This window comes from Lepidochelys kempii, chromosome 1, assembly GCF_965140265.1.
Source record: "Lepidochelys kempii isolate rLepKem1 chromosome 1, rLepKem1.hap2, whole genome shotgun sequence".
NCBI classification, from domain to species: Eukaryota; Metazoa; Chordata; order Testudines; family Cheloniidae; genus Lepidochelys; species Lepidochelys kempii.
Genome location: NC_133256.1, coordinates 96284606 through 96311967, shown reverse-complemented (window position 1 = coordinate 96311967; position 27362 = coordinate 96284606). Strand labels below are relative to the sequence as shown.

At 46.5% G+C, this 27362-nt stretch overlaps 1 protein-coding gene across 3 annotated transcripts in view; it reads left to right on the top strand.

Annotated features, from left to right (window-relative positions):
• Positions 1–27362, top strand: part of UGGT2 (UDP-glucose glycoprotein glucosyltransferase 2) — a 301272-nt gene that overhangs the window by 16427 nt on the left and 257483 nt on the right. For all 3 annotated transcript variants that reach the window (XM_073348024.1, XM_073348019.1, XM_073348032.1), the window contains exons 3-7: positions 6814–6944; positions 8957–9069; positions 10606–10780; positions 15668–15764; positions 19823–19895. In XM_073348024.1, the coding sequence (XP_073204125.1) occupies positions 6814–6944; positions 8957–9069; positions 10606–10780; positions 15668–15764; positions 19823–19895 (589 nt within the window). The remainder of the gene's footprint in view (positions 1–6813; positions 6945–8956; positions 9070–10605; positions 10781–15667; positions 15765–19822; positions 19896–27362) is intronic.

Genomic DNA, 27362 nt, shown 5'->3' with positions numbered 1-27362 from the left:
TGGCTGTATAAGATGGGCTTTGTGGCTGCATTTGTCCGGCTTCCTTAAAGAGGACCTTCCTTTTGAGGGGATGAATTTATTTGCTGAAAAGATTTCAACATCTCTTCACATGTTGAAGGATTTGAGGGTGATTCTTTTGATCCCTAGGGATATATATGCTGGCCTACAAGAAGAAGTATAGCCCTCAGCCACTGGTTAAGCCCTGATCATCACAATATATGTCTCAGTAGTCGTCACAAAGAGCTTACGAGCCACAGAGGAAGAAACCGAGGTTCCCCAATGGTGGGAATGTCAGCCGACTTCATCTCAGGCCTTCACCTTGAAGCGCCAGTTTTGACAGGTTGGTTGAGGCATCTGTAGAACACTCTCCTTGCCACCTCATGCTGGAAGACCTCACCCGTCCTTTTGAAGACTGTGTTACTCCATTCCGCAGTACCTGGGAACAGATAATCTCCGACATTGGGCGCTGGAGATTATCCAGAATGGATATGCCATCCATTTCTCCTCCCTCTCTCCTCCCAACCACCCTTCTCACAAGAGTCTACTATGTCAAGAGGTAAACCATCTACTCAGCATAGGAGCTATAGAATCTGTGCCCATACATAGAATCATAGAATATCAGAGTTGGAAGGGACCTCTGGAGGTCATCTAGTCCAACCCCCTGCCCAGAGCAGGACCAATCCCAACTAAATCATCCCAGCCAGGGCTTTGTCAAGCCTGACCTTAAAAACTTCTAAGGAAGGGGATTCCACCACCTCCCTAGGTAACGCATTCCAGTGTTTCACCACGCTCCTAGTGAAAAAGTTTTTTTTCTAATATCCAACCTAAATCTCCCCCACTACAACTTGAGACCATTACTCCTTGTCCTGTCCTCTTCTACCACTGAGAATAGTCTAGAACCATCCTCTTTGGAACCACCTCTCAGGTAGTTGAAAGCAGCTATGAAATCCCCCCTCATTCTTCTCTTCTGCAGACTAAACAATCCCAGTTCCCTCAGCCTCTCCTCATAAGTCATGTGTTCCAGACCCCTAATCATTTTTGTTGCCCTTCGCTGGACTCTCTCCAATGTTTCCGCATCGTTCTTGTAGTGTGGGGCCCAAAACTGGACACAGTACTCCAGATGAGGCTTCACCAATGTCGAATAGAGGGGAACGATCACATCCCTCGATTTGCTGGCAATGCCCCTACATACACATCCCAAAATACCATTGGCCTTCTTGGGAACAAGGGCACATTGTTGACTCATATCCAGCTTCTTGTCCACTGTAACCCCTAGGTCCTTTTCTGCAGAACTGCTGCCGAGCCATTCGGTCCCTAGTCTGTAGTGGTGCATGGGATTCTTCCGTCCTAAGTGCAGGACTCTGCACTTGTCCTTGTTGAACCTCATCAGATTCCTTTTGGCCCAATCCTCCAATTTGTCTAGGTCCCTCTGTATCCTATCCCTACCCTCCAGCGTATCTACCACTCCTCCCAGTTTAGTGTCATCCGCAAACTTGCTGAGGGTGCAATCCACACCATCCTCCAGATCATTCATGAAGATATTGAACAAAATCGGCCCCAGGACCGACCGTTGGGGCACTCCGCTAGATACCAGCTGCCAACTAGACATGGAGCCATTGATCACTACCCATTGAGCCCGACAATCTAGCCAACTTTCTACCCACCTTGTAGTGCATCCATCCAGACCATACTTCTTTAACTTGCTGACAAGAATACTGTGGGACACCATGTCAAAAGCTTTGCTAAAGTCGAGGAATAACACGTCCACTGCTTTCCCCTCATCAACAGAGCCAGTTATCTCATCATAGAAGGCAATTAGATTAGTCAGGCATGACTTGCCCTTGGTGAATCCATGCTGACTGTTCCTGATCACTTTGCTCTCATTTAAGTGCTTCAGAATTGATTCCTTGAGGACATGCTCCATGATTTTTCCGGGGACTGAGGTGAGGCTGACCGGCCTGTAGTTTCCAGGATCCTCCTTCTTCCCTTTTTTAAAGATTGGCACTATATTAGCCTTTTTCCAGTCTTCTGGGACTTCCCCCGATCGCCATGAGTTTTCAAAGATAATGGCCAATGGCTCTGCAATCACATCTGCCAATTCCTTTAGCATTCTTGGATGCAACGCATCCAGCCCCATGGACTTGTGCACTTGTCCAGTTTTTCTAAATAGTCCCGAACCACTTCTTCCTTCAGAGAGGGCTGGTCACCTCCTCCCCATGCTGTGCTGCCCAGTGCAGCAGTCTGGGAGCTGACCTTGTTCGTGAAGACAGAGGCAAAAAAAGCATTGAGTACATTAAGCTTTTTCCACATCCTCTGTCACTAGGTTGCCTCCCTCATTCAGTAAGGGGCCCACACTTTCCTTGACTTTCTTCTTGTTGCCAACATACTTGAAGAAACCCTTCTTGTTACTCTTAACATCCCTCGCTAGCTGCGACTCCAGGTGTGATTTAGCCTTCCTGTTTTCATTCCTACATGCCCGAGCAATATTTATATACTCATCCCTGGTCATTTGTCCAATCTTCCACTTCTTGTAAGCCTCTTTTTTGTGTTTAAGATCAGCAAGGATTTCACTGTTAAGCCAAGCTGGTCGCCTGCCATATTTACTATTCTTTCTAGACATCGGGATGGTTTGTCCCTGTAACCACAATAACGATTCTTTAAAATACAGCCAGCTCTCCTGGACTCCTTTCCCCCTCATGTTATTCTCCCATGGGATCCTGCCCATCAGTTCTCTGAGGGAGTCAAAGTCTGCTTTTCTGAAGTCCAGGGTCCGTATGCTGCTGCTTTCCTTTTTTCCTTGTGTCAGGATCCTGAACTCGACCATCTCAGGGTCACTGCCTCCCAGGTTCCCATCCACTTTTGCTTCCCCTACTAATTCTTCCTGGTTTGTGAGCAGCAGTTGAAGAAGAGCTCCACCCCTAGTTGGTTCCTCCAGCACTTGCACCAGGAAATTATCCCCTACCCTTTCTAAAAACTTCCTGGATTGTCTGCACTGCTTTATTGCTCTCCCAGCAGATATCAGGATGATTGAAGTCTCCCATGAGAACCAGGGCGTGCGATCTAGTAACTTCTGTGAGTTGCCGGAAGAAAGCCTTGTCCACCTCATCCCCCTGGTCCGGTGGTCTATAGCAGACTCCCACCACGACATCACCCTTGTTGCTCACGCTTCTAAACTTAACCCAGAGACTCTCAGGTTTATCTGCAGTTTCATATTTGAGCTCTAAGCAGTCATACTGCTCCCTTACATACCGTGCAACTCCCTCACCTTTTCTGGCCTCCCTGGCCTTCCTGAACAGTTTGTATCCAGCCATGACAGTACTCCAGTCATGCGAGTTATCCCACCAAGTCTCTGTTATTCCAATCACATCATAATTCCCTGACTTTGCCAGGACCTCCGGTTCTCCCTGCTTGTTTCCCAGGCTTCTTGCATTTGTATATAGGCACTTGAGATAACCCGCATACATGTGAGGCAAAGATTTCTACTCTCACTACTTCCTGTTATCAAAGAAATAGGGAGGTTGAAGACCCATACTGGACCTTAGATCACCCAACATATACCTCAAAGCGCAGAAATTCAAGATGTTCATCCTATCAACAATCATTCCAGCATTAGCGGAAGGAGATTGGTTCTTTGCCCTCAATCTTCAAGATGCATACTTCCACATTTCCATCATACTGAGTCACAAGTGTTACGTCAGATTCATGCTGGGCAGGACCACTACCAGTACAGAGTTCTCCCTTTTGGACTCTCATCAGTCCCCAGAGTTATTTCCAAGGTCCTTTCAGTAGTGGCAGCCCACTCATGCTCTCAAGGCATCTCAATTTATCCTTACCTGCATGATTGCCTTGTCAGGGCACAGTCCTTCACAAAGGCTCAACGAATCACTAAGGCCACATGTTTCTGAATCTGGGCCTACAGATCAACAAACAAAAACCAACCTTAACATTGGTATAGAGGCTAGAATTCATAGGAGCTGGCCTCGACCCCATTCAGACAAGGCACTCTTCCAACATCAGATATTTCTCAGTCTCTCCTTCTGAAGAGGTAGTACAGTCTTTCCCATCTCTATTCTTGATCCCTGATGCATCCCTCATAGGATGGAGTTCCCATCTGAATGGTTGCACAATACAGGACAAATGGACAAGACATACCTCCATGTCAACCTGCTCGAGCTCAGAGTGGTCAGAAACGTGTGCGCTGACTTCCTCTCACTGATCAGAGAGAGACACACAAGTCATGATTGACAGTGTGGCCTACATGTATTACATAAACTGACAGGGAGGCACCTGGTCTCATTCCCTGTGTGTGTAGAGGCACTAAAACTATGGAACTGGTGCATCTCACACTGTGTCCTAATATCAGCGGACTATCCACTGGGAATATGCAACATGACGGTGGACAGCCTCAACCGCAAATTCCCACATGGGAGATAGAATCGGTGATACTCCACGACATATTCTGACAATGGGGGACACCAGTAATAGACCTTTTCGCTACTTCCCAGAACAAGAAATATGCTCAGTACTGCTTCAGGGTGGGGATTTGATGACACTCTATGGGAGGTGCTCTGCTCCTTCCTTGGGACAAGGGCCTTCTTTATGCCTTTTTGCCCCTTCCCTTTATTACTGAAGGTCCTGTTGAAAATAAGAAGAGTGAAAGCAAACATTATGCTGCTTTCTCCCACCTGGCCTGCAGACGTGGTGACCTTTCCTGTCACAGCTGCATTTTGTCCACCAGTGCCTCTCCTGATCACTCCTTATCTCCTGTCTCAGAATGAGAGATGCACTCTCCATTCCAATCTGTGGGTTCTGCAACTCCAATCGTGGCTCCTTCATGGTTCCAGCACATAGAGACATCTTGTTCTGAGGAGGTACAGGAGGTGCTAGTACACAGTAGGAAGGGAACTACTCGTCATACCTACCTTCAGAAATGGAAGAGATTCCAGATCTGGTGCCAGTCCAAGGGTGTCACCCTTACTGCAGCCACCCTACCAGTTGTCCTAGACTACCTGTTGACTTCAAAGCAATTGGGATTCTCTATTAGTTCTTGGAAGGTTCATCTGGCAGCAATTGCAGCCTTCCATCAGCAGATAGAAGGATACTCAACCTTTTCCCACCCAACTACGAAGAGATTTATTTTAAAGGCATAGCAAACCTCTTCCCACAACCCAGGGTCCCACTCCCTAATGGGATCTCAACCTAGCATTAAGAGGACTGACTAGTCCACTATTTGATCCCATGGCATTTATTCACTAACTCACCTTTCCTTGAAGATGGCTTTCCTGATTGCTATCACCACTGCAAGAGGGATAGAGGAGATAGCAGGTTTCATGGCACATATCCTTTTTACTGTGTTCTTCCCTGAGAGGGTCACACTTAGACCACATCGAAAGTTCACTCCCAAGGGTGACTTATGTGTTTCACTTGAATCAGATTATTCAACTTCCAGCCTTTTATCCCAAACCTCATGAGGATAATAGGGAAGCTATCCTCCATACGCTCAACATGAGAAGAGCCTGGCCTTCTATTTGGACAGGCCTTCTATTTGGAGAGAACCTGGATTTGTGCAGGAAATGGCCCACCTTGATTATCATACACATTGTGAAGAGAGTGGTCACTTTGGATGGGCTATTACCATCAGGAGAGTGAGTTTGTGTGTGGGGGGGCGGAGGGTGAGAAAACCTGGATTTGTGCTGGAAATGGCCCAACTTGATGATCACTTTAGATAAGCTATTACCAGCAGGACAGTGGGGTGGGAGGAGGTATTGTTTCATGGTCTCTGTGTGTATATAATGTCTTCTGCAGTTTCCATGGTATGCATCCGATGAAGTGAGCTGTAGCTCACGAAAGCTCATGCTCAAATAAATTGGTTAGTCTCTAAGGTGCCACAAGTACTCCTTTTCTTTTTGCGAATACAGACTAACACGGCTGTTACTCTGAAACTTTTACAAAGTGTTATTCCTTGAGTCTGGCATAGGCCAGATGCATAATTTGATAAAGAAGTATTATAATCTCTATTTAAATAGGACCCACTGTCTGGAGGGAAGAGTTCTGATTGCCAAACTCCCTAGAATGGGAATGTGCAGAGGCCATTTGAAGAACTGAAGGTTACTCCCCTGTGAACAGAGTTTATGAAATGACATCTGCATATTCACACTCCACCCCAACTTCCTCTCTTCCCTGGAGTCCTAATTTGAACTTTCAACCTGAGGAGCAGTGGAAAGAACTAAGATGCTTGGTATGGTACACCCCCTTTCATAGTTTTGCTCTTCAAACATTTGGCGTTGCAAAGGGAGGTGCAGAGGGCATGAGAGCACTTTAGTGGGCATTGCTGCTCTAAGGTTCCACTAGTCCAAGCTGCACTGATAGTGCATCCCAAAAACAAATGTGCAGAAGCCATCTGGAAGAACTCCCTTTACAGGTGAGTTACTTTATAGCTTGTATAAATGTTTCTGAACAGCGCAAAGAGCCTGAGATAGATTCAGAAAAAATTGAAATAAATGAATAAATTATAGGCAGTAAGTGAGGCTATATAGGGAAGTATTGTTGCCTTTCTTGTCCTGGGTGGATTTGTCAGTTCCTGAAAAATGTTAAATGAGGTGGAAAATGAGGCTATTTAATTCACACTTGCAGCTTTTTTTCCCATTGATGTGAGGCTTTTAGATTTGCTGAGTAAAAGAATTCACCAAGTGAGACGTTCAGGTCCTTTAGCAATCAATACTGGTGTAATATTTGCATGTTGCCTAATGCTAATGGATATGCCATACTATTTGAGGCCAAATACTAAAATCTTCCCTGTATTGTTTTTAACAGATTCAGAACATTCTTATTACAACTTAATCTTGAAGAAAGCAGGACAATTTTTATCCAATTTGCAGATCAATCTCTTGAAGTTTGCCCTTTCCATAAGGGCATACTCACCAACTGTTCAGATGTTCCAACAGGTGTGTAAAATTAGCTGATATATTTGGTGTTCTTATATGTTTGATAGCTATACTTTGAAGTAAATCATATTGTTGTCTATGACAGAGGTGGGCAAATTATGGTGGGACTGTCCTGCTTGGCCCTTGGGCTCCCGGCCGGTGAGGCCAGCCCCCGTTCCGTCCCCTGCTGTTTCCCCTCCCCTGCAGCCACGCCAGCAGCGCTCTGGCCTGCTGCTCCTGTTGGGCAGCGTGGCTGGCTCCGGCATGGTAAGGGGGCGGGGAGCGGGGGAGTTGGATAAGAGGCAGGGGTTTCCGAGAGGCAGTCAGGGGACGAGAGCGGGGGGCTGTTGGATGAGGTGGAGGTTCTGGTGGGGGGGGGCGATCAGGGGATGGGGAACAGGGGGAGTTGGATGGGGGTGGAGTCCCAGGGGGGCGGTTAGGGGCGGAGGTTCGGAGATAGGGGCAGTCAGGGGATAGGGAACATGGGGGTTGGATAGACATGGGAGTCCTGGGGGGACTGTTGGGGGGCAGCGGTGTGGATAGGGGTCGTGGCAGTCAGGGGACAGGGAGTGGGGGCAGGGACTGGATGGGCGGGGGGGTCCTGGGGGTGGTTAGGGGCAGTGGGTCCTGGGAGGGGGCAGTCAGGGGTCAAGGAGCAGGGGGGGGTTGGATGGGTCAGGGGTTCTGAGGGGGGTGGGAAGTGGGAGGGGGTGGATAGGGGGCAGGGGCTCAGCTGTTTGGGGAGACATAGCCTTCCCTACCCGACCCTCCATACAGTTGTGCAACCCCGATGTGGCCCTTGGGCCAAAAAGTTTGCGCACCCCTGGTCTATGACATCAGTAGAATGTAATAGACATTACTTGGAACCAAACATTATGAATGTTATTAATAGGTTATGTTATAATGTACTTTATAAAAGAGTTTTATAAAGTTTTGAGGAAAAAGTATTCATGTTGAATGGGATATATAACTTTTTTAAAAGGAGAGTTTTATTGAATCTGTTTTTACTTCAGAGCTCAGGCTTATTTTCTGTACTGCTGTGGGAATAAAGTCTCTTTGCTCTTCACAATTCAAGCTTTCCCCAAGTAGGAAAATCTTTCCTGTGCTTGGCATTTTGGATTCATTGCTTAGTGGGGTTCTCATTTCTATCCCCACTCTATATTTTGGACATTTTTAGGACAGATAGAGCACTGTTTGATCTCTACCTCCTTCCATTGCTGAGAAGGGGGAAGATAGGAAATGAAGTACACACTCAGATCATTCATATCTTATGCCAGCAGCCTAAGCCTATACTTCCTCCTGTTGTTCTCCTGTAGCAATGCAGCTTTCAAGGTAAGGAAAGATGGGATCCTCAGCTGTCTCTTAGTTTAGCTCTTTGGCAACAAGTTCATTCTCTAGTGATGGTGGGTCCATTTGGAAGCCACTTTCTTCATTTTTTTTCTTGCTCTGCTTTGTGAAAGTAAAGCCATTGCTGTAGCTGAGAGAAGGTAGGAGGAGGTAATTAAAAAATATCCAGGGACTTGGAGGACAGAGCTCCAAGAAGAATTACAGGAATAGAGGTAAAAGACAGGGAAAAATGAAAAACAGATGTGAATTGTTTAATTTTGAGAGTAGTATTGTATTTAATTTTCTTTTGACTACTTACCTATCACTGTTCATTAGCGTGGCAACCAACAACTCAAAAATAAAATCCCTCTTTCTTTGAATACATTCCACCAGTGCAAAGTATGTGAAGATCTCCCCGCCTACTCTCCCCAAAAAGATAAAACAATAGATGTAAATATTTATGTTCTTTAAAATATAACTGAATTTGGTAGAATGTTGTTCTGTTGAGAAAACATAACGTTTATATGGTTTTATTCTTTTAGTCTTTTTAATTATTGTCTTTACATATACTCAATTTTGAATTTATCAAATTAGAAGCACAACTTAATAGTAGCTGATGAGTTATTTTAATCAAAGAGATGTGCATTAATTTTAAGTTGTAGTGCAATTGAAGCAGATTGGTTGAGTGTAATTGTTGAAATATTGAGATTGCAGCTGATGAACCTCCACCAGAAGGTTGCAGTGCATTTGTGGTTATCCATGAAAAGCGCACCTGTAAGACTAATGAAATTAAAAAACTTCTGAAGAATGCAACTAAGAGGTAAATATAATGTATTGTCTTAAGGAAAAACAGATTATTAAAGAGGAAAATGTAATCTTGCACTACAAAAACTTCAAGTATTTTGAAAGCACACACTTATCTGGTTTGTTTTCTATGAAGCACATAAATCATGCATTATGCTTGAAGACCTCCTCTATTTATAATTTAATTATTATTTTGAAAAGTGTGTTGTTGTTGATCTTGAAATGCTATAAATACTGTTACAAGAAATTAAACTGTGAATCCAAAATATTATATTAAAATAAAATCATAGGGCTGGATTCATCCAGCCTGATGCAAAGAGGCATACTTTGCATTTCACTGAGTTTCTGTGAGGGGAGGATAGGTTTAAATACTTGTTACTCTTTTTTGACTCACCCAAACAGTTAACAAAAATTTGGGGGCTAGCGGGTTGTTTAAGTTAGGAGGAAAAATGGATGATAGAATCAGGTATTTTGATGCAGTCCTGTTTCTTTACAAAGAATGTACATAAAGTCCTGTTTTCCTGAATACAGCAGGAAGCAAAGAGCAGGAGACCATTTATTTTCTGTACTCGTAATTCCAAGCCCCTTTCAAGCCAGCGCTTATTCCTAAAAGTGTTCCTTTTTACACTTACCTTGAATTCAGAGCAGCTGGTACACCTACCAGCTTCAGCAAGGTTTAATCCAACCCATAACATTACAATGCACTCCATTGGAGGTCATCAGCCAATAGAATCTCAGAGTTATGAACACCAGAGTTATGAACTGACCAGTCAACCATGAACCTCATTTGGAACCGGAAGTACGCAATCAGCCAGCATCAGAGATCCCCGCCCCCCCCCCCCCCAAAAAAAAGCAAGTATAATACAGTACTATGTTAAACGTAAACTACTAAAAAAATAAAGGGAAAGTTTTTAAAAAAGGATTCGACAAGGTAAGGAAATTGTTTCTGTGCTTGTGTAATTAAATTAAGAATGTTAAAAACAGCATTTTTCTTGTTCATAGTAAAGTTTCAAAGCTGTATTAAGTCAATGTTCAGTTGTAAACGTTTGAAAGAACAACCATAACATTTTGTTCAGAGTTACGAACATTTCAAAGTTACAAACAACCTCTATTCCTGAGGTGTCCTTAACTCTGAGGTTCTCCCTGATTGTGAATTTCCGGTTCCAACTGAGATGTGTGGTTGACGGCTCAGTTCATAACTCTGGTGTTCGTGACTCTGAGGTTCTTCTGTAATTCAAATGCAGTAAACCTGAAGGCTGTGTGATCTTTATTGTACAGCTTTAGATGTGGCTTGATAAAATGTAATAAAATCATCAGTAGTTCATGCTAATTTTCAGCTTTATTACACTTTAGTTTGAAAACCAGTTCGTCTTTTCATGTCTTTTTGTGAGCAAGCATGATAATTTCATTATTATTTTTTTTACTCTTGTGTGCTTTTACTTTTATTTCTGTAATAGTTTGATATCCAGAAAATGGGGAAAAGGTGATATTTTATTTACTGTAACATTTCAACTCAATATCTAATTTCAGAATTATTTGTTTTTAATTGCAGGCCCAGGCCATATCTGTTTAAAAAGGAGCATAAGTTCCCTACACTCAATGAAAATGTTCCAGTGGTTATTCTTTATGCAGAAATTGGTACAAAAGACTTTGTTAAATTTCACACAGTTTTGTCTGAAAAAGTGCAAAAGGAGGAAATTGTTTATATTCTCCGGCATTATGTTCAGGTATGCAACTCAAATTGACAATAATACTATAAACTGTCATCATGAAAATGTATTTTTGTTGTTTTTGGTGGGGCATATCTCAAGTTTGCACTGTGCTCAATTCACACACATTGTGTACTCAAATTTTGAAGCTTACTAGATTAAGTGAAACACCTAACATGGATTTTGAAACTGGGAAAGAGGTAGTAACATTTTGCATTGTTTTAGCTGCAGGTGTTTTCCACTGAGGTTTATGTAAAATATTTGTTAATTCCAACATTGCCATCTTTTTTCTCAATTAAAAATTAATACAATGTAAAAATCAGAATTAATTATTTGCAGTTATGCAGGCAGTATTTGAAAACATGCAGTATGGTAAAGTCACTTTCAGCTCACAAAGATTGCTAAGAACTTAGTAGTATAACACTATTAAGAATGATAGCCCCAAGCTTTACAGGCTGATGAATAAGATGCTTTTAATATTTAGCTTCATTTAAGTGAAGAGGTTTGCTAAACATGAGTGTGCAGCTAGACTTTTTTAAGAGAAAAAGTATGTATTTATTTGACAGGGGTTTGCAGCTGCATGTTGCTACCCAACAGCCTCTGTAGGGATGATACAATTTTAGTTTCCGGGGTTCCATGGAAAAGTTCAGGGAGCTACTTTTTGGAGAACTCTAGGCAGGAGTTCTCTTACCTGGTCAATGAGGGCAGACTGGTCACGAGAACTCGACTGCAGATGGGGCTGGAGGCAGCAAATTCGACAGCTAAACCCAGGGCCTCCGCAGTGGCCATGCATAGATCATCCTGGCTGCAGTCTTCCGGTCTTCCCTATGAAGTCCACAGTACTATCCAGGGTTTACCATTTGAGGGTTCTGCTCTATTCTCGTACCAGACGGGCAGCAAGCTCCATGGACTTACTGACTCTAGAGCCACTGTGAAGTTCTTAGGTCTGTACACACATGCCCCAGTCAGGAAGCACTGTCGGCCACAACAGACACAGTGATATTCTATTCCTCCTCCTCAGCAGGACCTATCAAAACAAGAACTCAAAGGGTTATAGGTGTAGATCTCTCACTCCTACTGCTCCAGATCCGCACCCCTTAAGACACCCAGGAACCACAAAGTGGCATTTTGATGAGCCAGTCAAAGTCGACCTACCAGTTTTCATCTCTCCAGACTCCTTCACCTTTGCAAACTGTCTGTCCCACTTCCACAGTGCTTGGTCCCAGATTACTTGGGACAAAAGGCTCTTGAGTTATACTGAGTAGTAAAAATGCCCTCCCATGTCCTCACCTCCCTAGATTGGTAGACAGATGCAGCCAAAGGATGTGTAGGCATTCTGTTTGCTCTCCCACAACCAACTCTCATGCTAGTGACAGATGCTTCTGCGCTGGGATGGGGAGCCCATTTGGGTTTTCTACAAATACAGATTTTATGGTCCTCAGAGGACTTAGCTTTACACACCAATGTCAGAACTGAAAGCTGTCAGATTGGTGTGCCAAGGATTTCTCTTGCAGATTAGAGGAAGCAGCCTGCTGGTCCTCACAGACAACATGGCAGCAATGTTTTACCTCAAGAAGCAGGGGAGAGCCCACTGTTCTCCACTCTGTCCAGAAGGAAACTGTTTTGCCATCTCCGTAAATCTAGAAGCATCTTACCTGCTTGCAGACCACCTGAGCAGATTGTTTTAGTCACCATAAGTGGTGGCCAGATTGGTCTTCCAGCGGTGGGGGTTTCTCAAAGTAGACCTATTTGCAACAAAGTCCAACAGAAAGTGTCAGTAGTTCTGTTCTCTTCATGTTCACAGCTCAGAATCCATAACAGAAGCCTTTTTACTGGCGTGGTCAGTCAGGCTCCTCTACGCTTTTCCACCAATCCCACTTATGCACAGAGTATTGCTAATCATAACACAGGAACAGGCCAGAGTCATACTTATAGCCCCATACTTATAGTCCTGGAGCTGTCAGTGAAACTTCAATTTCACTTCCACTAGGCTTGGACCTAATCTCTCAGGAGCATGGATTCCTACTCCACCCGAGCTTATGGTTCCTTCACTTAACTGAACGGACGCACCATAGCTAGACAGAGAGAGCAAGCTTGCTCAAAAGTTGTTTGAGAGGTCCTGCTAAATCAGTGGTTCTTAACCTGGGGTGCATGCACTCCCTGGGGGTGTGAGATGCCCTTTCTGGGGGTGCGAGACATGCAAGATTTTTTTAGAAGGTAAATCATTGAAAACACAAATTAAGCACAGGCACGTAAGTACAACTACTGTGTTTCTTCCAATCTATGTATTTATTAACATTATACATGTTTTAACGATTACTGTAATATACAAACAAGTTTAAGGACCTGACCTACTTCAACGATTTTTTATAAGGGGTGCCAGAACATTTTTTGATAAGGGGTGCAAGAACATATTTTGAGACCCAAAGGGGTGCAGGCTGCAGTAGAGGTTAAAAACCATTGTGCTAAATAGTAAAAAGCCCTCTATAAGAGCTGCTTACCTTGCTAAATGGAGGTGTTTCTCCACCTGGTCTCAACAGAATGGGGTATCACCAACCAGTTCTTCAGTTAAGCTGTTGTACCAGTAAAATAAAAACCAGCAGGATCTTGTTAAAGGGAATAAGGCAAAATGCCACATTTATTGTGAATACAGAAAGAATCATAGTAAGCAGTTAGTTATAGCTATAACATTCCATTCAATTTCATATTTATTCACACATTCATTCATACACACACACACACAGGTTCTGCAAGGTTGTTATCATAGTTACCAACCTTAGAGTTGCTCATGCCAAGCCACTGGCCAGCTGGCCTGGACACAAGGAGGGAGCAGGACTTTGTCGGCTGCTCATCTGATGCTCCTGGAAGTTGGTTTGCAGAATCAGACCCCACAGTTCTCACTTTCTGGAGTCCATTTTTATAGGAATTCATTCCTATGCCAGTCTATGGGAATTGCTTCATCATGCTGTTGCTGAATCAATCAGCAGATGGCATATTCCTGACGGCTCCGTGCTGCCAGATGTTATCTTGTTCTCTGGTTCTCCCATTGTTGAGGCTGTTGGGTGGATTCCACTCTGCCCTCCGGGTGTCCTCTGGTTGTTTCCACTTGATGCCTCCTTTGGCCGATCAACACTGGATTCTTAGGCTGGCACCTCCCTGATCATTCATTTATTATCCACACCAAGCATCCATCCACATACATCCTCTATCTCTATTTTAATCACAATTGTTAACAAAACGAGATGAATACAACAAAAGGGCGGGGAGTCTGTGTGTGCTGTTTCTGTTGTTAGAAAGTATCGCTTTGAGTCTCTCTCTGTCTTAGGATGTACTAACACAATTAGCAGCTTGTAAGTTTCACAAAAAGAGGGAGAGAAACAGTAAATATAAGAGACAAAAAACCAAGAGACCTCTTAATTACTAATACCCTGGAATTTAAACTATGGGGAATCAAACTCATTTGTGATTTTAATACAGAACTTCTTTAATATGATCCAACATAACACAGCATATTCTGGGCTACTACTTTTACCTGAAACACCATGGTTTGTTGGTTAGTTCCATCAAAGTACATCTGGCTGCTATTTTAGCATTCCATCCTAATTGCTCTATTTTCTCTGGTGAAATGCCCATAGGGTTTTTAATGGGCTTAGTCAATTATATCCTCAAGTTCAAGATCCTATTCCCCCATGGGCTTTAGACTTAGTATTGCTAAGTTGTATGGGGCCCCTATTTGAACCATTTGCTAGCTGCTCACTGTTGCATTTGTCAATTAAGGTGGCATTTTTGGTGGCCATTACCTTGGCCAGAAGAGCTGCAGGCATTAATGGTGGTACCTCCATACACGATCTTTATTAAGGACAACATTTACCTATGTCCTTATCTAAAGTTCATCCCAAAGGTGGTTTCCTCTTTCCAGTCAACTGCCAATTTATTTGCCTGTATTCTACTCAAAACCACATACAACCAGGTAGGAAGAGCATTTACATACCTTAGACATCAGAAGAGCCTTGGCATTTTATCTGAACATAACCAGTTGCTTTTGTAAATCCTCCTAGCTGGTCTTATCAGAGGCAGACAGATTAAGAGGTCAGTCATTTTCCATCCAGAGAATTTCTTCCTTGATCACATCTGCAAACTCCTGTACTACAGTGTGGCTAGTGTTGCTCCCCCCGACAGAGTCACAGCTCATTCAGTGAGGTCACAATCAGTCTTGGCAGCCTTTCTGGCACAAGTTCCAACTGCAGATGTTTGTAGAGTGGCAACTTGATCCTACATTTGCCTCTCTCTTTGTACTGTGGCTCAAGACTCCAGAGACAATGCTAGGGTGGAATGAGTTATTTTCCAATATTTATTGAAATAGACTCTGATCCTACCTCATGTCTTATGGCTTGTGAGTCACTGAGAATGGAATGCATATGTGCAATCACTTGAAGAAGAAGAAATGGGTTCCTTAACCTGTTCCATAACTCTTCTTTGAGGTGTGTTGCACATGTCTACTCTACAACTCACTGTTCATCAGAGTTATGGCAAGAAGAAGGAAGGCAAGGGGTGGTTCTGTCTTTTACCTGCATGCAGTGGTGCATGGCAGCAGCGGGAGTCCCTTAATGGGTACCGCTGATGGAAAAAGTTTGACAGCCATGTGCTGGGTGCATTGATACACATCTATTCCACTCTTGGTAACGCATCTCAAAGAACAACAGTTATGGAACAGGTTTGTAACTGTTTTTTCTGGTTGATGGAACAAACTGTATTGTGAACAATAATTGAAAATATCAGTTTCAGATTGATAAGTAACAACTGTTTCATGACATTTTTAACTTGATTACATTAGATGATGTAAATTTTCTATCAAGGACACTTTTTAAAGTTCTATTTTTCACTTGTTAAAATATGTTCAAACAGAAACCAAGCCCCAGGAAAATGTATTTGTCTGGATATGGTGTGGAACTTGCAATAAAGAGTACAGAATACAAAGCATTGGATGACATAAAGATGAAAGGTATGTTTTTGTTTTCTGTACTGTGTTACTGGAGACACTATTTCAAAATATTTAGCACCATCTTGAATTTTGGAGATAGTAATGCTCTGAGTATGTTTAAATTTTGTTGACATATATTATTTATTTGTACAGGATATGTCAAAAGTAGTCTCGGGCATTGAGAATTAACATAGAAATCTATATCCATGGAAGTGTTTATGGACAAAAATGTTTAGGAGATAGGGAATTACTTACTAGTAGCTATTGTTCTCTGAAGATATACATCATAATGTAGCCCATATTCCTTCTTCCCCAATGGGTTGAGGGTTCTTTAATCTTCGTCATTTTAGTATTCTGTTTCTATCTGTTAAGGCATCTCTAAAGTATCTAGTAACAGTGTCTAGGTACTAGTTTTTATGAGTATGAGAATAACTTCATCTCCTTGGTTGGAAAAGATTTTCCTGTTGAAGCACATTTCATTTTCAGGGACTGAAATGAGACATGCTGCTGAAACAAATGGCTTTAGTACTTTAGGCTGGGAGAGATCTCTCAAGTGTTGTACAAAAAAAGCCCAAAGTGGCAATTTATGATGTATATATTCAGAAAACTATGATTACAGATAAGTTATTCTAAAGCTTGGTCACCACAACAGACCACCACTCTTTCACCTATTATTCTTCAGACTTTCAGAGTTTTGTACTTTGGGGGGGGGGGGTCACATTCTTTTGTTTTCAGTTAGATTACTGCAGCGAGTTCTTCCTGGTGTGACTTCTTTAAATTGCAGCTAGAGCAGAATGCATCAGCCTGGTTTAAGGGTTTTGTACAAACTACTTTAAACCTGTGCTTGCTGATCTCATCTGGCTATTGATTGATTTCTGGGCAGTTATATATATTGGGATTTTACTTTTAAAGCCCAACATTGTTTGGTTTTGGACTGTTGGAGAGACTTTCTCCTTGTGTATCATCACAACTTTTGAAATCACGTGAGGCATTTAGCCTGACAGTCTCCTCTTGGTATAAATAGCAGGACTAGTGAAGGTCATTCCCACCTGAAGGGTCCATTGTTGTGGAAATCTCTCCCTTCCTTAGTTTGCCATAGCCCTGGTTTCATGACTTTCAGCGCACATTGCAAGAACAATCTGTGTTAAACTCCTTCCTCAAAAAAAGCCTATCTTTGATTTATGTGTCAAATGTTTAAACCGGGATTGGTACTTGACAGGAGCTTTGGGGTTAGGAATTTTCTGTGGAAGATCCTTTTAAATAATATTTTTGTTTTGCTTGTGGATGGTACTAATAGTTTGTAAATGTTATGAGAAAAGATATTATATGAGATTATGGTATTAGAGAGGAACTTGTTTTTAGGGCTGAGATCTTTTCTAATGATTTGACTTTTTTGGTTTTTAAAAGATATTTTTAAACTGCAAATACCTAAATTACTAGCTGTTAGCTACATTTACTAACTTAAATTAATAAGTATTTAATTATTAGTTTATTCTTTCTTTACAGAATAAACTGACTCTTGGAGGCAGTAGGTGTCAGTGTCCTTTTCTGCAGCAGCAGTGCATGTTGCCTGGTTAGAGTAATGGCTCAGAACTCTAGAGTCATAAGAGTTCCCATCTATGCTAGGAGTGTGAAGTGTGGACTTTGAGGCCTGATTTATACTAAAAAAGTTATTACCCACTGTTGACAATGCTATCAATAGGTTTAGCTGATCATGTTTAACTACAAATGTAAACCAGGACCAACCATATTCAGCATTGATTCAGAAAGCCATTACGACTACAGTTTTTAATAGGGTTGCCAGGCATCTGGTTTTTGACTGGAACACCTGGTTGAAAAGGGACCCTGGCAGCTCCAGTCAGCACCGCTGATCGGGCTGTTAAAAGTGTGATCAGCGGCGCAGTGAGGGTCTGGGGTTAAGACAGGCTCCCTGCCTGCACTAGCTCCGCATGGCTCATGGAAGCGGCTGCCAGGTCCTTGCAGCCCCTAGGCGCAAGGGTGGCCAGGGAGACTCCGTGCGCTGCCCTTGCCCCGAATGCTGGCTCTGCAGCTCCCATTGGCCAGGAAATGCAACCAATGGGAGCTGCGGGGGGTGGCGCCTCTGGGTGTGGGGGCAGTGCGCGGAGCCTCCCTGGCCACCCATATGCCCAGGGGCTGCAAGGACCTGGCAGCTGCTTCCTGGGAGCCACGATAAGTGCCGCTAGGACCCTGCACCCACTCCTGCATCCCAACCCCCTGTACCAGCCTGCAGTCACTTCCAGGACCCAAACTCCTTCCCAGACCCCGCGCTCCCCCCTCCCCCAGCCCTGAGCCTCCTCCTGAACCCCAAACCTCTCATCCCTGACCCCACCCCAGAGCCTGGACCCCCAGCTGGAGTCCTCACCCCCCTGCACTCCAGCCTGGAGCCTTCTCCCATAACCTGAATCCCTTATTTCTGACCCCACCTGGAACCTGCACCCAAAGCTCATACCTGACCTGCAGGATAGAGCTAGGTTCAGGAGCTAGGAGCCAGAGCCATGGACCAAAGCCAGAATCAGGAACCAGGAATCAAGCTAAGTGACAGAGCCAGAGCCAAGAGTCGATAACCAGAGCCAAGGATCAGAGTCAGAAGCTGGGCAATGGAATAGCACTGGAACAGGGCTAGAGCAGACTGGAACTGAACAGGAACAAGCTAAGAGCAAGGCAGGGTACAAGGCAGACACATGAGCCATCATAGTTAAGGCTACATTTTAGTCATGGGTATTTTTAGTAAAAGTCACAGATAGGTCATAGGCAGTAAACAAAAATTCATGGCCCGTGATCTGTCCATGACTTTTACTATATACCCTTAACTAAAAATTGGGGCAGGGCGGCCTGGGTATTGGGAGGGGGTGGGCGGCAGCACATGACCCGGGACCCTGCTGGTGCTGGAGGAGGGGGTTGTCGGGTCCAGCAGGCTCCCTACCTGGCTCCATGCCTCCACCCCCAGCAGCAGCAGAGTTTGGGTGTGGGAGGGAGCAGGGGGTTGGGGCACTGGATGGGGTGAGGTGGGCTCTGGGCAGCACTTACCTGGGGGGCTCCCCAGAAGCAGTGACATCCCTCTCGCTCAGCTGCTAGGCAGATGTGGCCCGGCAGCTCTGTGTGCTGCCTCTGCCTGCAGGCACCACCCCCACAGCTTCCACTGGCGGCAGTTTCCGGCAAATGGGAGCTGCGAAGCTAGCGCTCTGGGCAGAGGCAGTGCACACTGCTGCCTGGCATGTCTCCGTCTAGCAGCTGAACAAGAGGGATGTCACTGCTTCTGGGGAGCCCCCCAGGTTAGCGCTGCCCAGAGCCTGCCTCACCCCACCCTGTGCCCTAACTCCCTGCCCCCTCCAACACCCAAACTCTGCTGCTGCTGGGTGGAGGGGCGCAGTGGCCTGAGACTGCCCCAGCAGCAGCTGGTGCACCTGGCACAGGGGCTGCCTGAGCTGCCCTGAGCCAGGCGCACCAGCCGCTACAGAAGTCATGGAGGTCACGGAAAGTCATGGAATCCGTGGTTTCCGTGGCCCCCGTGACAAACTCACAGCCTTAATCATAGTTGGAGATGCTAGTGATGAGCAGTCAGCGACATGCTCCTTGTGCTGAACTTACATGAAGGCCAATCAGATGATCCTGCTGCAGCCCAGCTGGGCTAATTAACTGGAATCAAGTTTGAACCTGCTAGCTCCTGGCTCAACTGAGGGAACTCAGCCCAATGGTTCCTGACACTCAGTCCTGACAAAAAGTGTTAGAAGTGGACTTGTGCAGTTTTACTATGTACAGCAATGTAGGCCAGAAGCAACCATGTTTAGCACTTTTTCAGAAAACCATGCTTAAAAACTAGGGTTGCCAACTTTCTAATGGCACAAAACCGAACACCCCTGCCCTGTGCCTTCTCCTGAGGCCCTGCCCCTACCCCACCCATTCTCCAAGGCCCTGCCCATGCTTGCTTCATCCCCCTTCCCTCCGTCACTAACTCTCCCCCACCCTCTCTCACTTTCACCAGGCTGTGGCCGGGGGTTGGAGTGCAACGTCTCAGTAATTTTCTTGTTTTGTGTTTTATGTGTGTTCCATGTGTTCAGCCACAAATGACACAACGGAAGAGGAAGATGATGAAGCAGGTGAAGTCCAGGGATTTCTCTTTGGCAAATTAAAGTGAGTTGACTTAATTTACAATTAAACTTCTTCATTTGTAAAATAGCTGTTTTTTGAGCTTAAAACAAAAGTTCAGACATATGATATCAAAATCTGTTCTGGCAATGAGTTGACTCAACATTGGCTAATTTTTGTGTGTTTGTGTACTTCACTGCTTAACTGTATTTATCAGTTATTCTTCTTCGAGTGCTTGTTCATGTTGATTCCATTGTAGGTGTGTGCGTGCCCATGTGCGCGGCTGTCGGAGACTTTAGCCTTAGCAGTACCCTTAGGGCTGGCTGTGGCACCCTCTGGAGTGCTGCGCTCATGGCACGGTATATCAGCCGCCGGCAGCCCTGTGCCCACTCAGTTCCTTCTTACCGCCTGTGATAGTCAGAGCACCTCTGTCCTTTGCTTTGCAAGTAGTCAGCGTTTTTTTTTTTGTCTAGTTTAGCCTTGTGCTTTACCTGTAAATTGTTTAAATCATTGTTAATTAGTAGTTAAGTACCTGTTAAGTGTTTAGTTAGATTGTGTCCCAGCGGAGACTTTGTCCCCGGCAGGACATGCCCCGCGCTCTGTGTTTCAAGCCCTGCTCATTGTGTAACAGGCCTATTCCTGTTAGTGACCTGCATAAGAGTAGTCTTTTGTGTCTCGGGGAAACCCATATAAAGGAGTGTTGTCACATCTGCCAGAGCTTTCATCCTTCGACAAAAAGAGAGTCCGACATACGCCACGGGCACTCCTGATGCAGGCTGCCCTGTGCCCAACTTCAGAGATGGAGCGGCCCGATCCGGCACCCAGCTCTTCAACTTCAGTGCATAGTGCACCTCCAGCACCAGGGTCCTCTCGGCACCAAGCCCCGCTGCCAGTACCAAAGAAAAGGACTAAGAAGGCCAAGCCTGACCAAGGGGATTTGGACAAAGGACCCTGCTCGGACCTCATGCCCGCTAAAGAGCTCAGCTGTGTGGAGTTCTTTCCCCCATAAGTACCCCCCACTGACTCAGGGGAGTGCTAAAGGGCCTAGGCTGATGGCTCAGCCTACCCACTTCAAGGTCCCAGTGCCAGGAGAACTGAAAGTGCCTCCACCACACCCGATACCACTTGTGGCAAAAGGAACCAGCTATGGCTTCCTGTGAGGGCAAGCCCACTGGCAAGGCCTCACACAAGTTAGGCAAGCACCAATGGTCTCTGGAGCCAAGACAGAGCCCTAGGTCACCACGTTCTTGGTCTGCATGCCAACCCAGGTCTCCGGCCTGTCGTTACGAGCCATTGGCATCACGCTCCCAATTCCCCTTGTTGTGCTGAGGCTCGCCCAGTTGTCGTCAATATCCCTGGCACCGGTCCTCATCCTGCTGTCGGTCGCTGTTGCCGAGACCTTGAGGGTGTTCCCTGGCTTGATGTCGCTTCTCCTACCCCCAGGACTGGTCGGACTATTCCCAGCACCGGTCTCTGGTGGTGACGGTGAGCCATCAGACTCAAGCCTCCACAACCCCGCCCTGGTCACCGGAGGTGGACAACTTCTCAGGCTCAGAGGCACAATTCAGCCCGTCACCCAGACAACGTGATTGCGCTTTGGAGGGTGTGTCATCTTCGACACCGGCCTGGCAGCAGAGCCAGTGGCCGACCCAATGGCCGTATTGGAATGCATGGGGCGTTCATATTATGCCAGCCCTCGGTCGCTGCATCAGACAGACTGCCAGCGACGCCCCTGGTACCTGCAGCCCTGGCCTCGCTGTAGGACATCCCGGCAACCGCCTTGGTTGAGGAGCTGGTACTCACCCTAAGGCCTCCCTCCCCGGTGGGTAAGAACACCTCCAGACCTTCCCTGTCATCCAATCATCCTCCTCCTCCGCGGACGAAGCAGTGGCAGGGCCTTCTAGGGCTAGCCCACCGGACAATTTCCATGAGCATCAGGCACTGCTCCACACGGTGGCGGCTAATTTGGGCCTCAAGGCCGAGGAACAGATGGAACCATTATTTAATGTGCTCTTTGGGTCCACCACAATCCGGTTGCTCTCCCAATACACGAAGGGGTCTTGAACATTGCCAAAACCATCTGGGAAACCCCGTCCTCGATCCCCCCCCCCACCTCAAAAAGGGTAGAAAAAAAGTAGTATGTTCCCGCGAAAGGGTTCAAATACATATACACTTATCTGCCACCGGGGTTGTTGGTTGTGTCGGCGGCTAACAAATGGGGCAGATGGGCCCAACAGTTCTACCCCAAGAACAAAGAGGCGAAGAGACTGGATTTGTTCGGTTGAAAGATTTATTCTATGGCCACCCTCTAGTTTCGGGTGGCAAACCACCAGGCCCTCCTGCGCCGCTATAATTTTAACTTGTGGAACTCTCTCTACAAGTTTAAGGACTCCATGTCCTAGGAGGCAGCCCAGGAGTTTGCTACCCTGGTGGACGAAGGGACCTCCAGCCTGTCCCAGGAGATTCAGGCCTCGATTCAGGACCTTCTGTTTGACAGGGTTGGTCTGTTCTCTGACCAAATGGATGCACGTCTGAACAGCCTAAAGGATACGAGGGCGACCCTCCACTCCCTGGGGATGCACACACTGCAGTCATCCAGGCAGCCGTTCTGGCTTCCTCCGCCACCTAGGCAGTGGCAGCCTTAGCAGGGGCTTACGAGGAAAAGGGACACTGAGTTCAACCACCACAGCCTTTCGTCATCCTGATCTCCTGCAAAGGCTGGCCCAGCAAAACACCACGTGGGCCAGAAGCACTCATTTTGAGGGTGTGCTTGAGAGCGACACTCCAGCCAACTGCCCGGATCCCTCCCGCCCCTTCCTCGACCATCTGTTCCCTTACCGTTCGGCCTGGTCATGGGTTATCTCAGACTGTTGGGTCCTGGACATAGTGGCTCGGGGCTACACCCTGCAATTTGTGGCTGCCCCTCCTTCCCGTCCTCCCCTTTCCCTGTCCCTCTTCAGGAACCCTTCTCACAAGCAGCTCCTCATTCAGGAGGTCGAGAGCTTCCTACATCTGGGGGCCTTGGAGGAGACTCCTCGGGATATGTAAGGAAGAGGATTCTATTCCTGCTACTTCCTAATCCTGAGGGCAAAAGGGCTCCGACCCATCCTGGACGTGCGGGGCCTCAAGAAGTCTCTCATGAAGTTGAAGTTCTGCATGGTATCCCTGGCCTCCGTCATCCCTTCTCTGGGTCTGGGGGACTGGTATGCCACTTTTGATTTAAAAGACACTTACTTTCATGTCTCTGTCTTCCCGGGGCACAGACCGTTCCTGTGCTTTATATGGCAGGGCGCCGCTTCCAGTTTACAGTGCTGCCCTTTGGCCTGTCCTCGGCCCCCAGGGTATTCATGAAATGCGTGGCACTGGTGGTGGCTTACCTGAGGCATTGAGGGGTTCAGATCTTCCCGTATCTCGACGATTGGCATATCAAGGGCAAGTCTCCGGAGCAGGTCCAGAGGAGCCTCGATCTGGTGTGCTCTGCCTGCGGCGATCTTGGTCTCCTAATAAACACAGAAAAATCCACATTAACGCAGGTTCAACACGTAGAGTTCATCGCTGCAGTTCTCGACTCCATCCGCACCAGGGCCTTCTTGCCAGAAGCATGCCTTCAAGCCATGTCAGACTTGATTGGCCACATACAGAACCAACCTCTCACCACAGCCCACACTTGCCTGTGACTGTTGGGCCACATGCACCTATGTGGTAAGCCATGCCTGGCTTTATCTGAGGCCCCTGCAAGCGTGGTTGGCTTCGGTGTACATTCCCAGCAGGCACCCCCTGAACCTAGTGGTCACGGTGCCGAGCCATGTCCTCTTGTCTCCGGACTGGTGGCCAGATCCCAAGCCTTTGCTGCAGGGAGTCCCTTTCGCAACCCCCTCACCCTGGCTCATCTTGGTCTCAGACACATCAGACCTGGGCTGGGGAGCCCATCTGGGCAAGGTCAACACCCAGGGCCATTGGCTGCAACACAACCTGGCCCTTCATATCAATGTCAGGGAGTTCAGAGCGATTTGCCTCGAGTGCCAAGCTTTCATGCCCCACCTAAAAGGCAGGATGGTGCAGGTCCTGATGGACAATACTGCCGCAATGTAGTACATCACTAGGCAGAACGGCATCAGGTCTTTGTCCCTTTGTTGGGAAGCTCTCAGCCTCTTGGACTCCTGTGTGTGGCACAATATTCATTTGATGGCCTCTCACCTGCCTGGAGCCTAGAATGTCCTGGCCAATCGCCTCAGCAGGACATTCTTGTCTCATCACAAATGGTCGCTCCATCCAGGTAGTAAGCCTAGTTTTCCTCAGGTGGGGGACTCCCCAGGTGGACCTGTTTGTGTCCAGACAGAACAGGAAGTGCCACATGTTCTTTTCTCTGCTGGGCAGAGACAAGGGCTCCCTGTCGGATGCCTTCCTGATCCCATGGTTGGGAGCACTCATGTACGCCTTCCTGCCAGTGCCGCTAATCCACACAGTCCTGCTCAAGGTGAAGCAAGACAAAGCAACAGTCATCCTCATAGCCCCGGCATAGCCTCGTCAGCACTGGTTCGCCATGCTCCTGTGTCTGTTGGCAGCGACCCCGTTGCAGCTGCCTCTTTGGTGGATCTTCTGTCCCAGAACCATTATGGCAGCTGTAATCAAGAGGAGAGACCCAGGGGTCAGTCCTGGGGCCAGTTTTGTTCAACGTCTTCATTAGTGATCTGGATGATGGGGTGGACTGAAGCCTCAGCAAGTTTGTGGATGACACTAAGGAGAGGTAGATACCCTGGAGGGTAGAGAGAGGGTCCAGAGTGACCTAGCCAAATTGGAGGATTGGGCCAAAAGAAATCTGATGAGGTTCAACAAGGACAAGTGCAGAGTCATAGAATCATAGAATATCAGGGTTGGAAGGGACCTCAGGAGGTCATCTAGTCCAACCCTCTGCTCAAAGCAGGACCAATCTCCAACTAAATCAACCCAGCCAGGGCTTTGTCAAGCCTGACCTTAAAAATATCTAAGGAAGGAGATTCCACCACCTCCCTAGGTAACGCATTCCAGTGTTTCACCACCCTCCTAGTGAAAAGGTTTTTCCTAATATCCAACCTAACTTCCCCCACTGCAACTTGAGACCATTACTCCTTGTTCTGTCATCAGCTACCACTGAGAACAGTCTAGATCCATCCTCTTTGGAACCCCCTTTCAGGTAGTTGAAAGCAGCTATCAAATCCCCCCTCATTCTTCTCTTCCGCAGACTAAACAATCCCAGTTCCTTCAGCCTCTCCTCATAAGTCATGTATTCCAGACCACTAATAATTTTTGTTGCCCTCCACTGGCCTCTTTCCAATTTTTCTACATCCTTCTTGTAGTGTGGGGCCCAAAACTGGACACAGTACTCCAGATGAGGCCTCACCAATGTCGAATAGAGGGGAACGATCACATCCCTCGATCTGCTGGCGATGCCCCTACATACACATCCCAAAATACCATTGGCCTTCTTGGGAACAAGGGCACATTGTTGACTCATATCCAGCTTCTTGTCCACTGTAACCCCTAGGTCCTTTTCTGCAGAACTGCTGCCGAGCCATTCGGTCCCTAGTCTGTAGTGGTGCATGGGATTCTTCCATCCTAAGTGCAGGACTCTGCACTTGTCCTTGTTGAACCTCTTCAGATTTCTTTTTCCTCTAATTTGTCTAGGGCCCTCTGTATCCTATCCCTATCCTCCATCATGTCTACCTCTCCTCCAAGTTTAGTGTCATCTGCAAACTTGCTGAGGGTGCAATCCACACCATCCTCCAGATCATTAATGAAGATATTGAACAAAACCGGCCCCAGGACCGACCCTTGGGGCACTCCACTTGATACCGGCTGCCAACTAGACATGGAGCCATTGATCACTACCCGTTGAGCCCGACAATCAATCCAACTTTCTATCCACCTTATAATCCATTTATCCAGCCCCTATTTCTTTAACTTGCTGGCAAGAATACTGTGGGAGACCGTGTCAAAAGCTTTGCTAAAGTCAAGGAACAACATGTCCACCGCTTTCCCCTCATCCACGGAGCCAGTTATCTCGTTATAGAAGGCAATTAGATTAGTTAGGCATGACTTGCCTTGGTGAATCCATGCTGACTGTTCCTGATCACTTTCCTCTCCTCTAAGTGCTTCAGAATTGATTCCTTGAGGACCTGCTCCATGATTTTTCCAGGGACTGAGGTGAGGCTGACTGGCCTGTAGTTCCCAGGATCCTTCTCCTTCCCTTTTTTAAAGATTGGCACTACATTAGCCTTTTTCCAGTCGTCCGGGACTTCCCCCGATCGCCATGAGTTTTCAAAGATAATGGCCAGTGGCTCTGCAATCACATCCAACAACTCCTTTAGCACTCTCGGATGCAGCACATCCGGCCCCATGGACTTGTGCTCGTCCAGCTTTTCTAAATAGTCCCGAACCACTTCTTTCTCCACAGAGGGCTGGTCACCTCCTCCCCATGCTGTGCTGCCCAGTGCAGCAGTCTGGGAGCTGACCTTGTTCGTGAAGACAGAGGCAAAAAAAGCATTGAGTACATTAGCTTTTTCCACATCCTCTGTCACTAGGTTGCCTCCCTCATTCAGTCAGGGGCCCACACTTTCCTTGACTTTCTTCTTGTTGCTAACATACCTGAAGAAACCCTTCTAAGTCCTGCACTTAGGAAGGAAGAATCCCATGCACAGCTACAGGCTGGGGACAGACTGGCTAATCGGCAGTTCTGCAGAAAAGGACCTGGGGATTACGAGACGAGAAGCTGGATGTGAATCAACAGTGTGCCCTTGTTGCCAAGAAGGCTAATGTCATATTAGGCTGCATTAGTAGGAGCATTGCCAGCAGATTGAGGGAAGTGACTATTCCCCTCTATTCGGCACTGGTGAGGCCACATCTGTAGTATTGCATCCAGTTTTGAAGCCCACACTATAGAAAGGATGTGGACAAATTGGAGAGAGTCCAGTGGAGGGCAACAAAAATGATTAGGGGGCTGGAGCACATGACTTATGAGGAGAGGCTGAGGGAACTGGGCTTATTTAGTCTGTAGAAGAGAAAAATGAGGGGGGATTTGATAGCAGCCTTCAACCACCTGAAGGGGAGGTTCCAAAGAGGATGGAGCTCATCAGTTCTCAGTGGTGCAGATGACAGAACAAGGAGCAATGGTATCAAGTTGCAGGTCTAGGTTGGAATTTAGGAAAAACTATTTCACTAGGAGGATGGTGAAGCACTGGAATGGGTTACCTAGGGAAGTGGTGAAATCTCCATCCTTAGAAGTTTTTAAGGCCCGGCTTGACAAAGCCGTGGCTGGGCTGATTTAGTTGGGTTTGGTCCTGCTTTGAGCAGGGGGTTGAACTAGATGACCTCCTGACGTCTCTTTCAACCCTAATCTTCTATGATTCTAACTTGGCGGCGCTGCACCTGTTGGCCTGGTTTCTGTGAAGGGGAGAGGCAGTGGTCAGCAGGTCCTGCTGGGTAGCAGGAAACCCTCTACCAGGGCTACCTACATAGCAAAATGTAAGCGGTTCA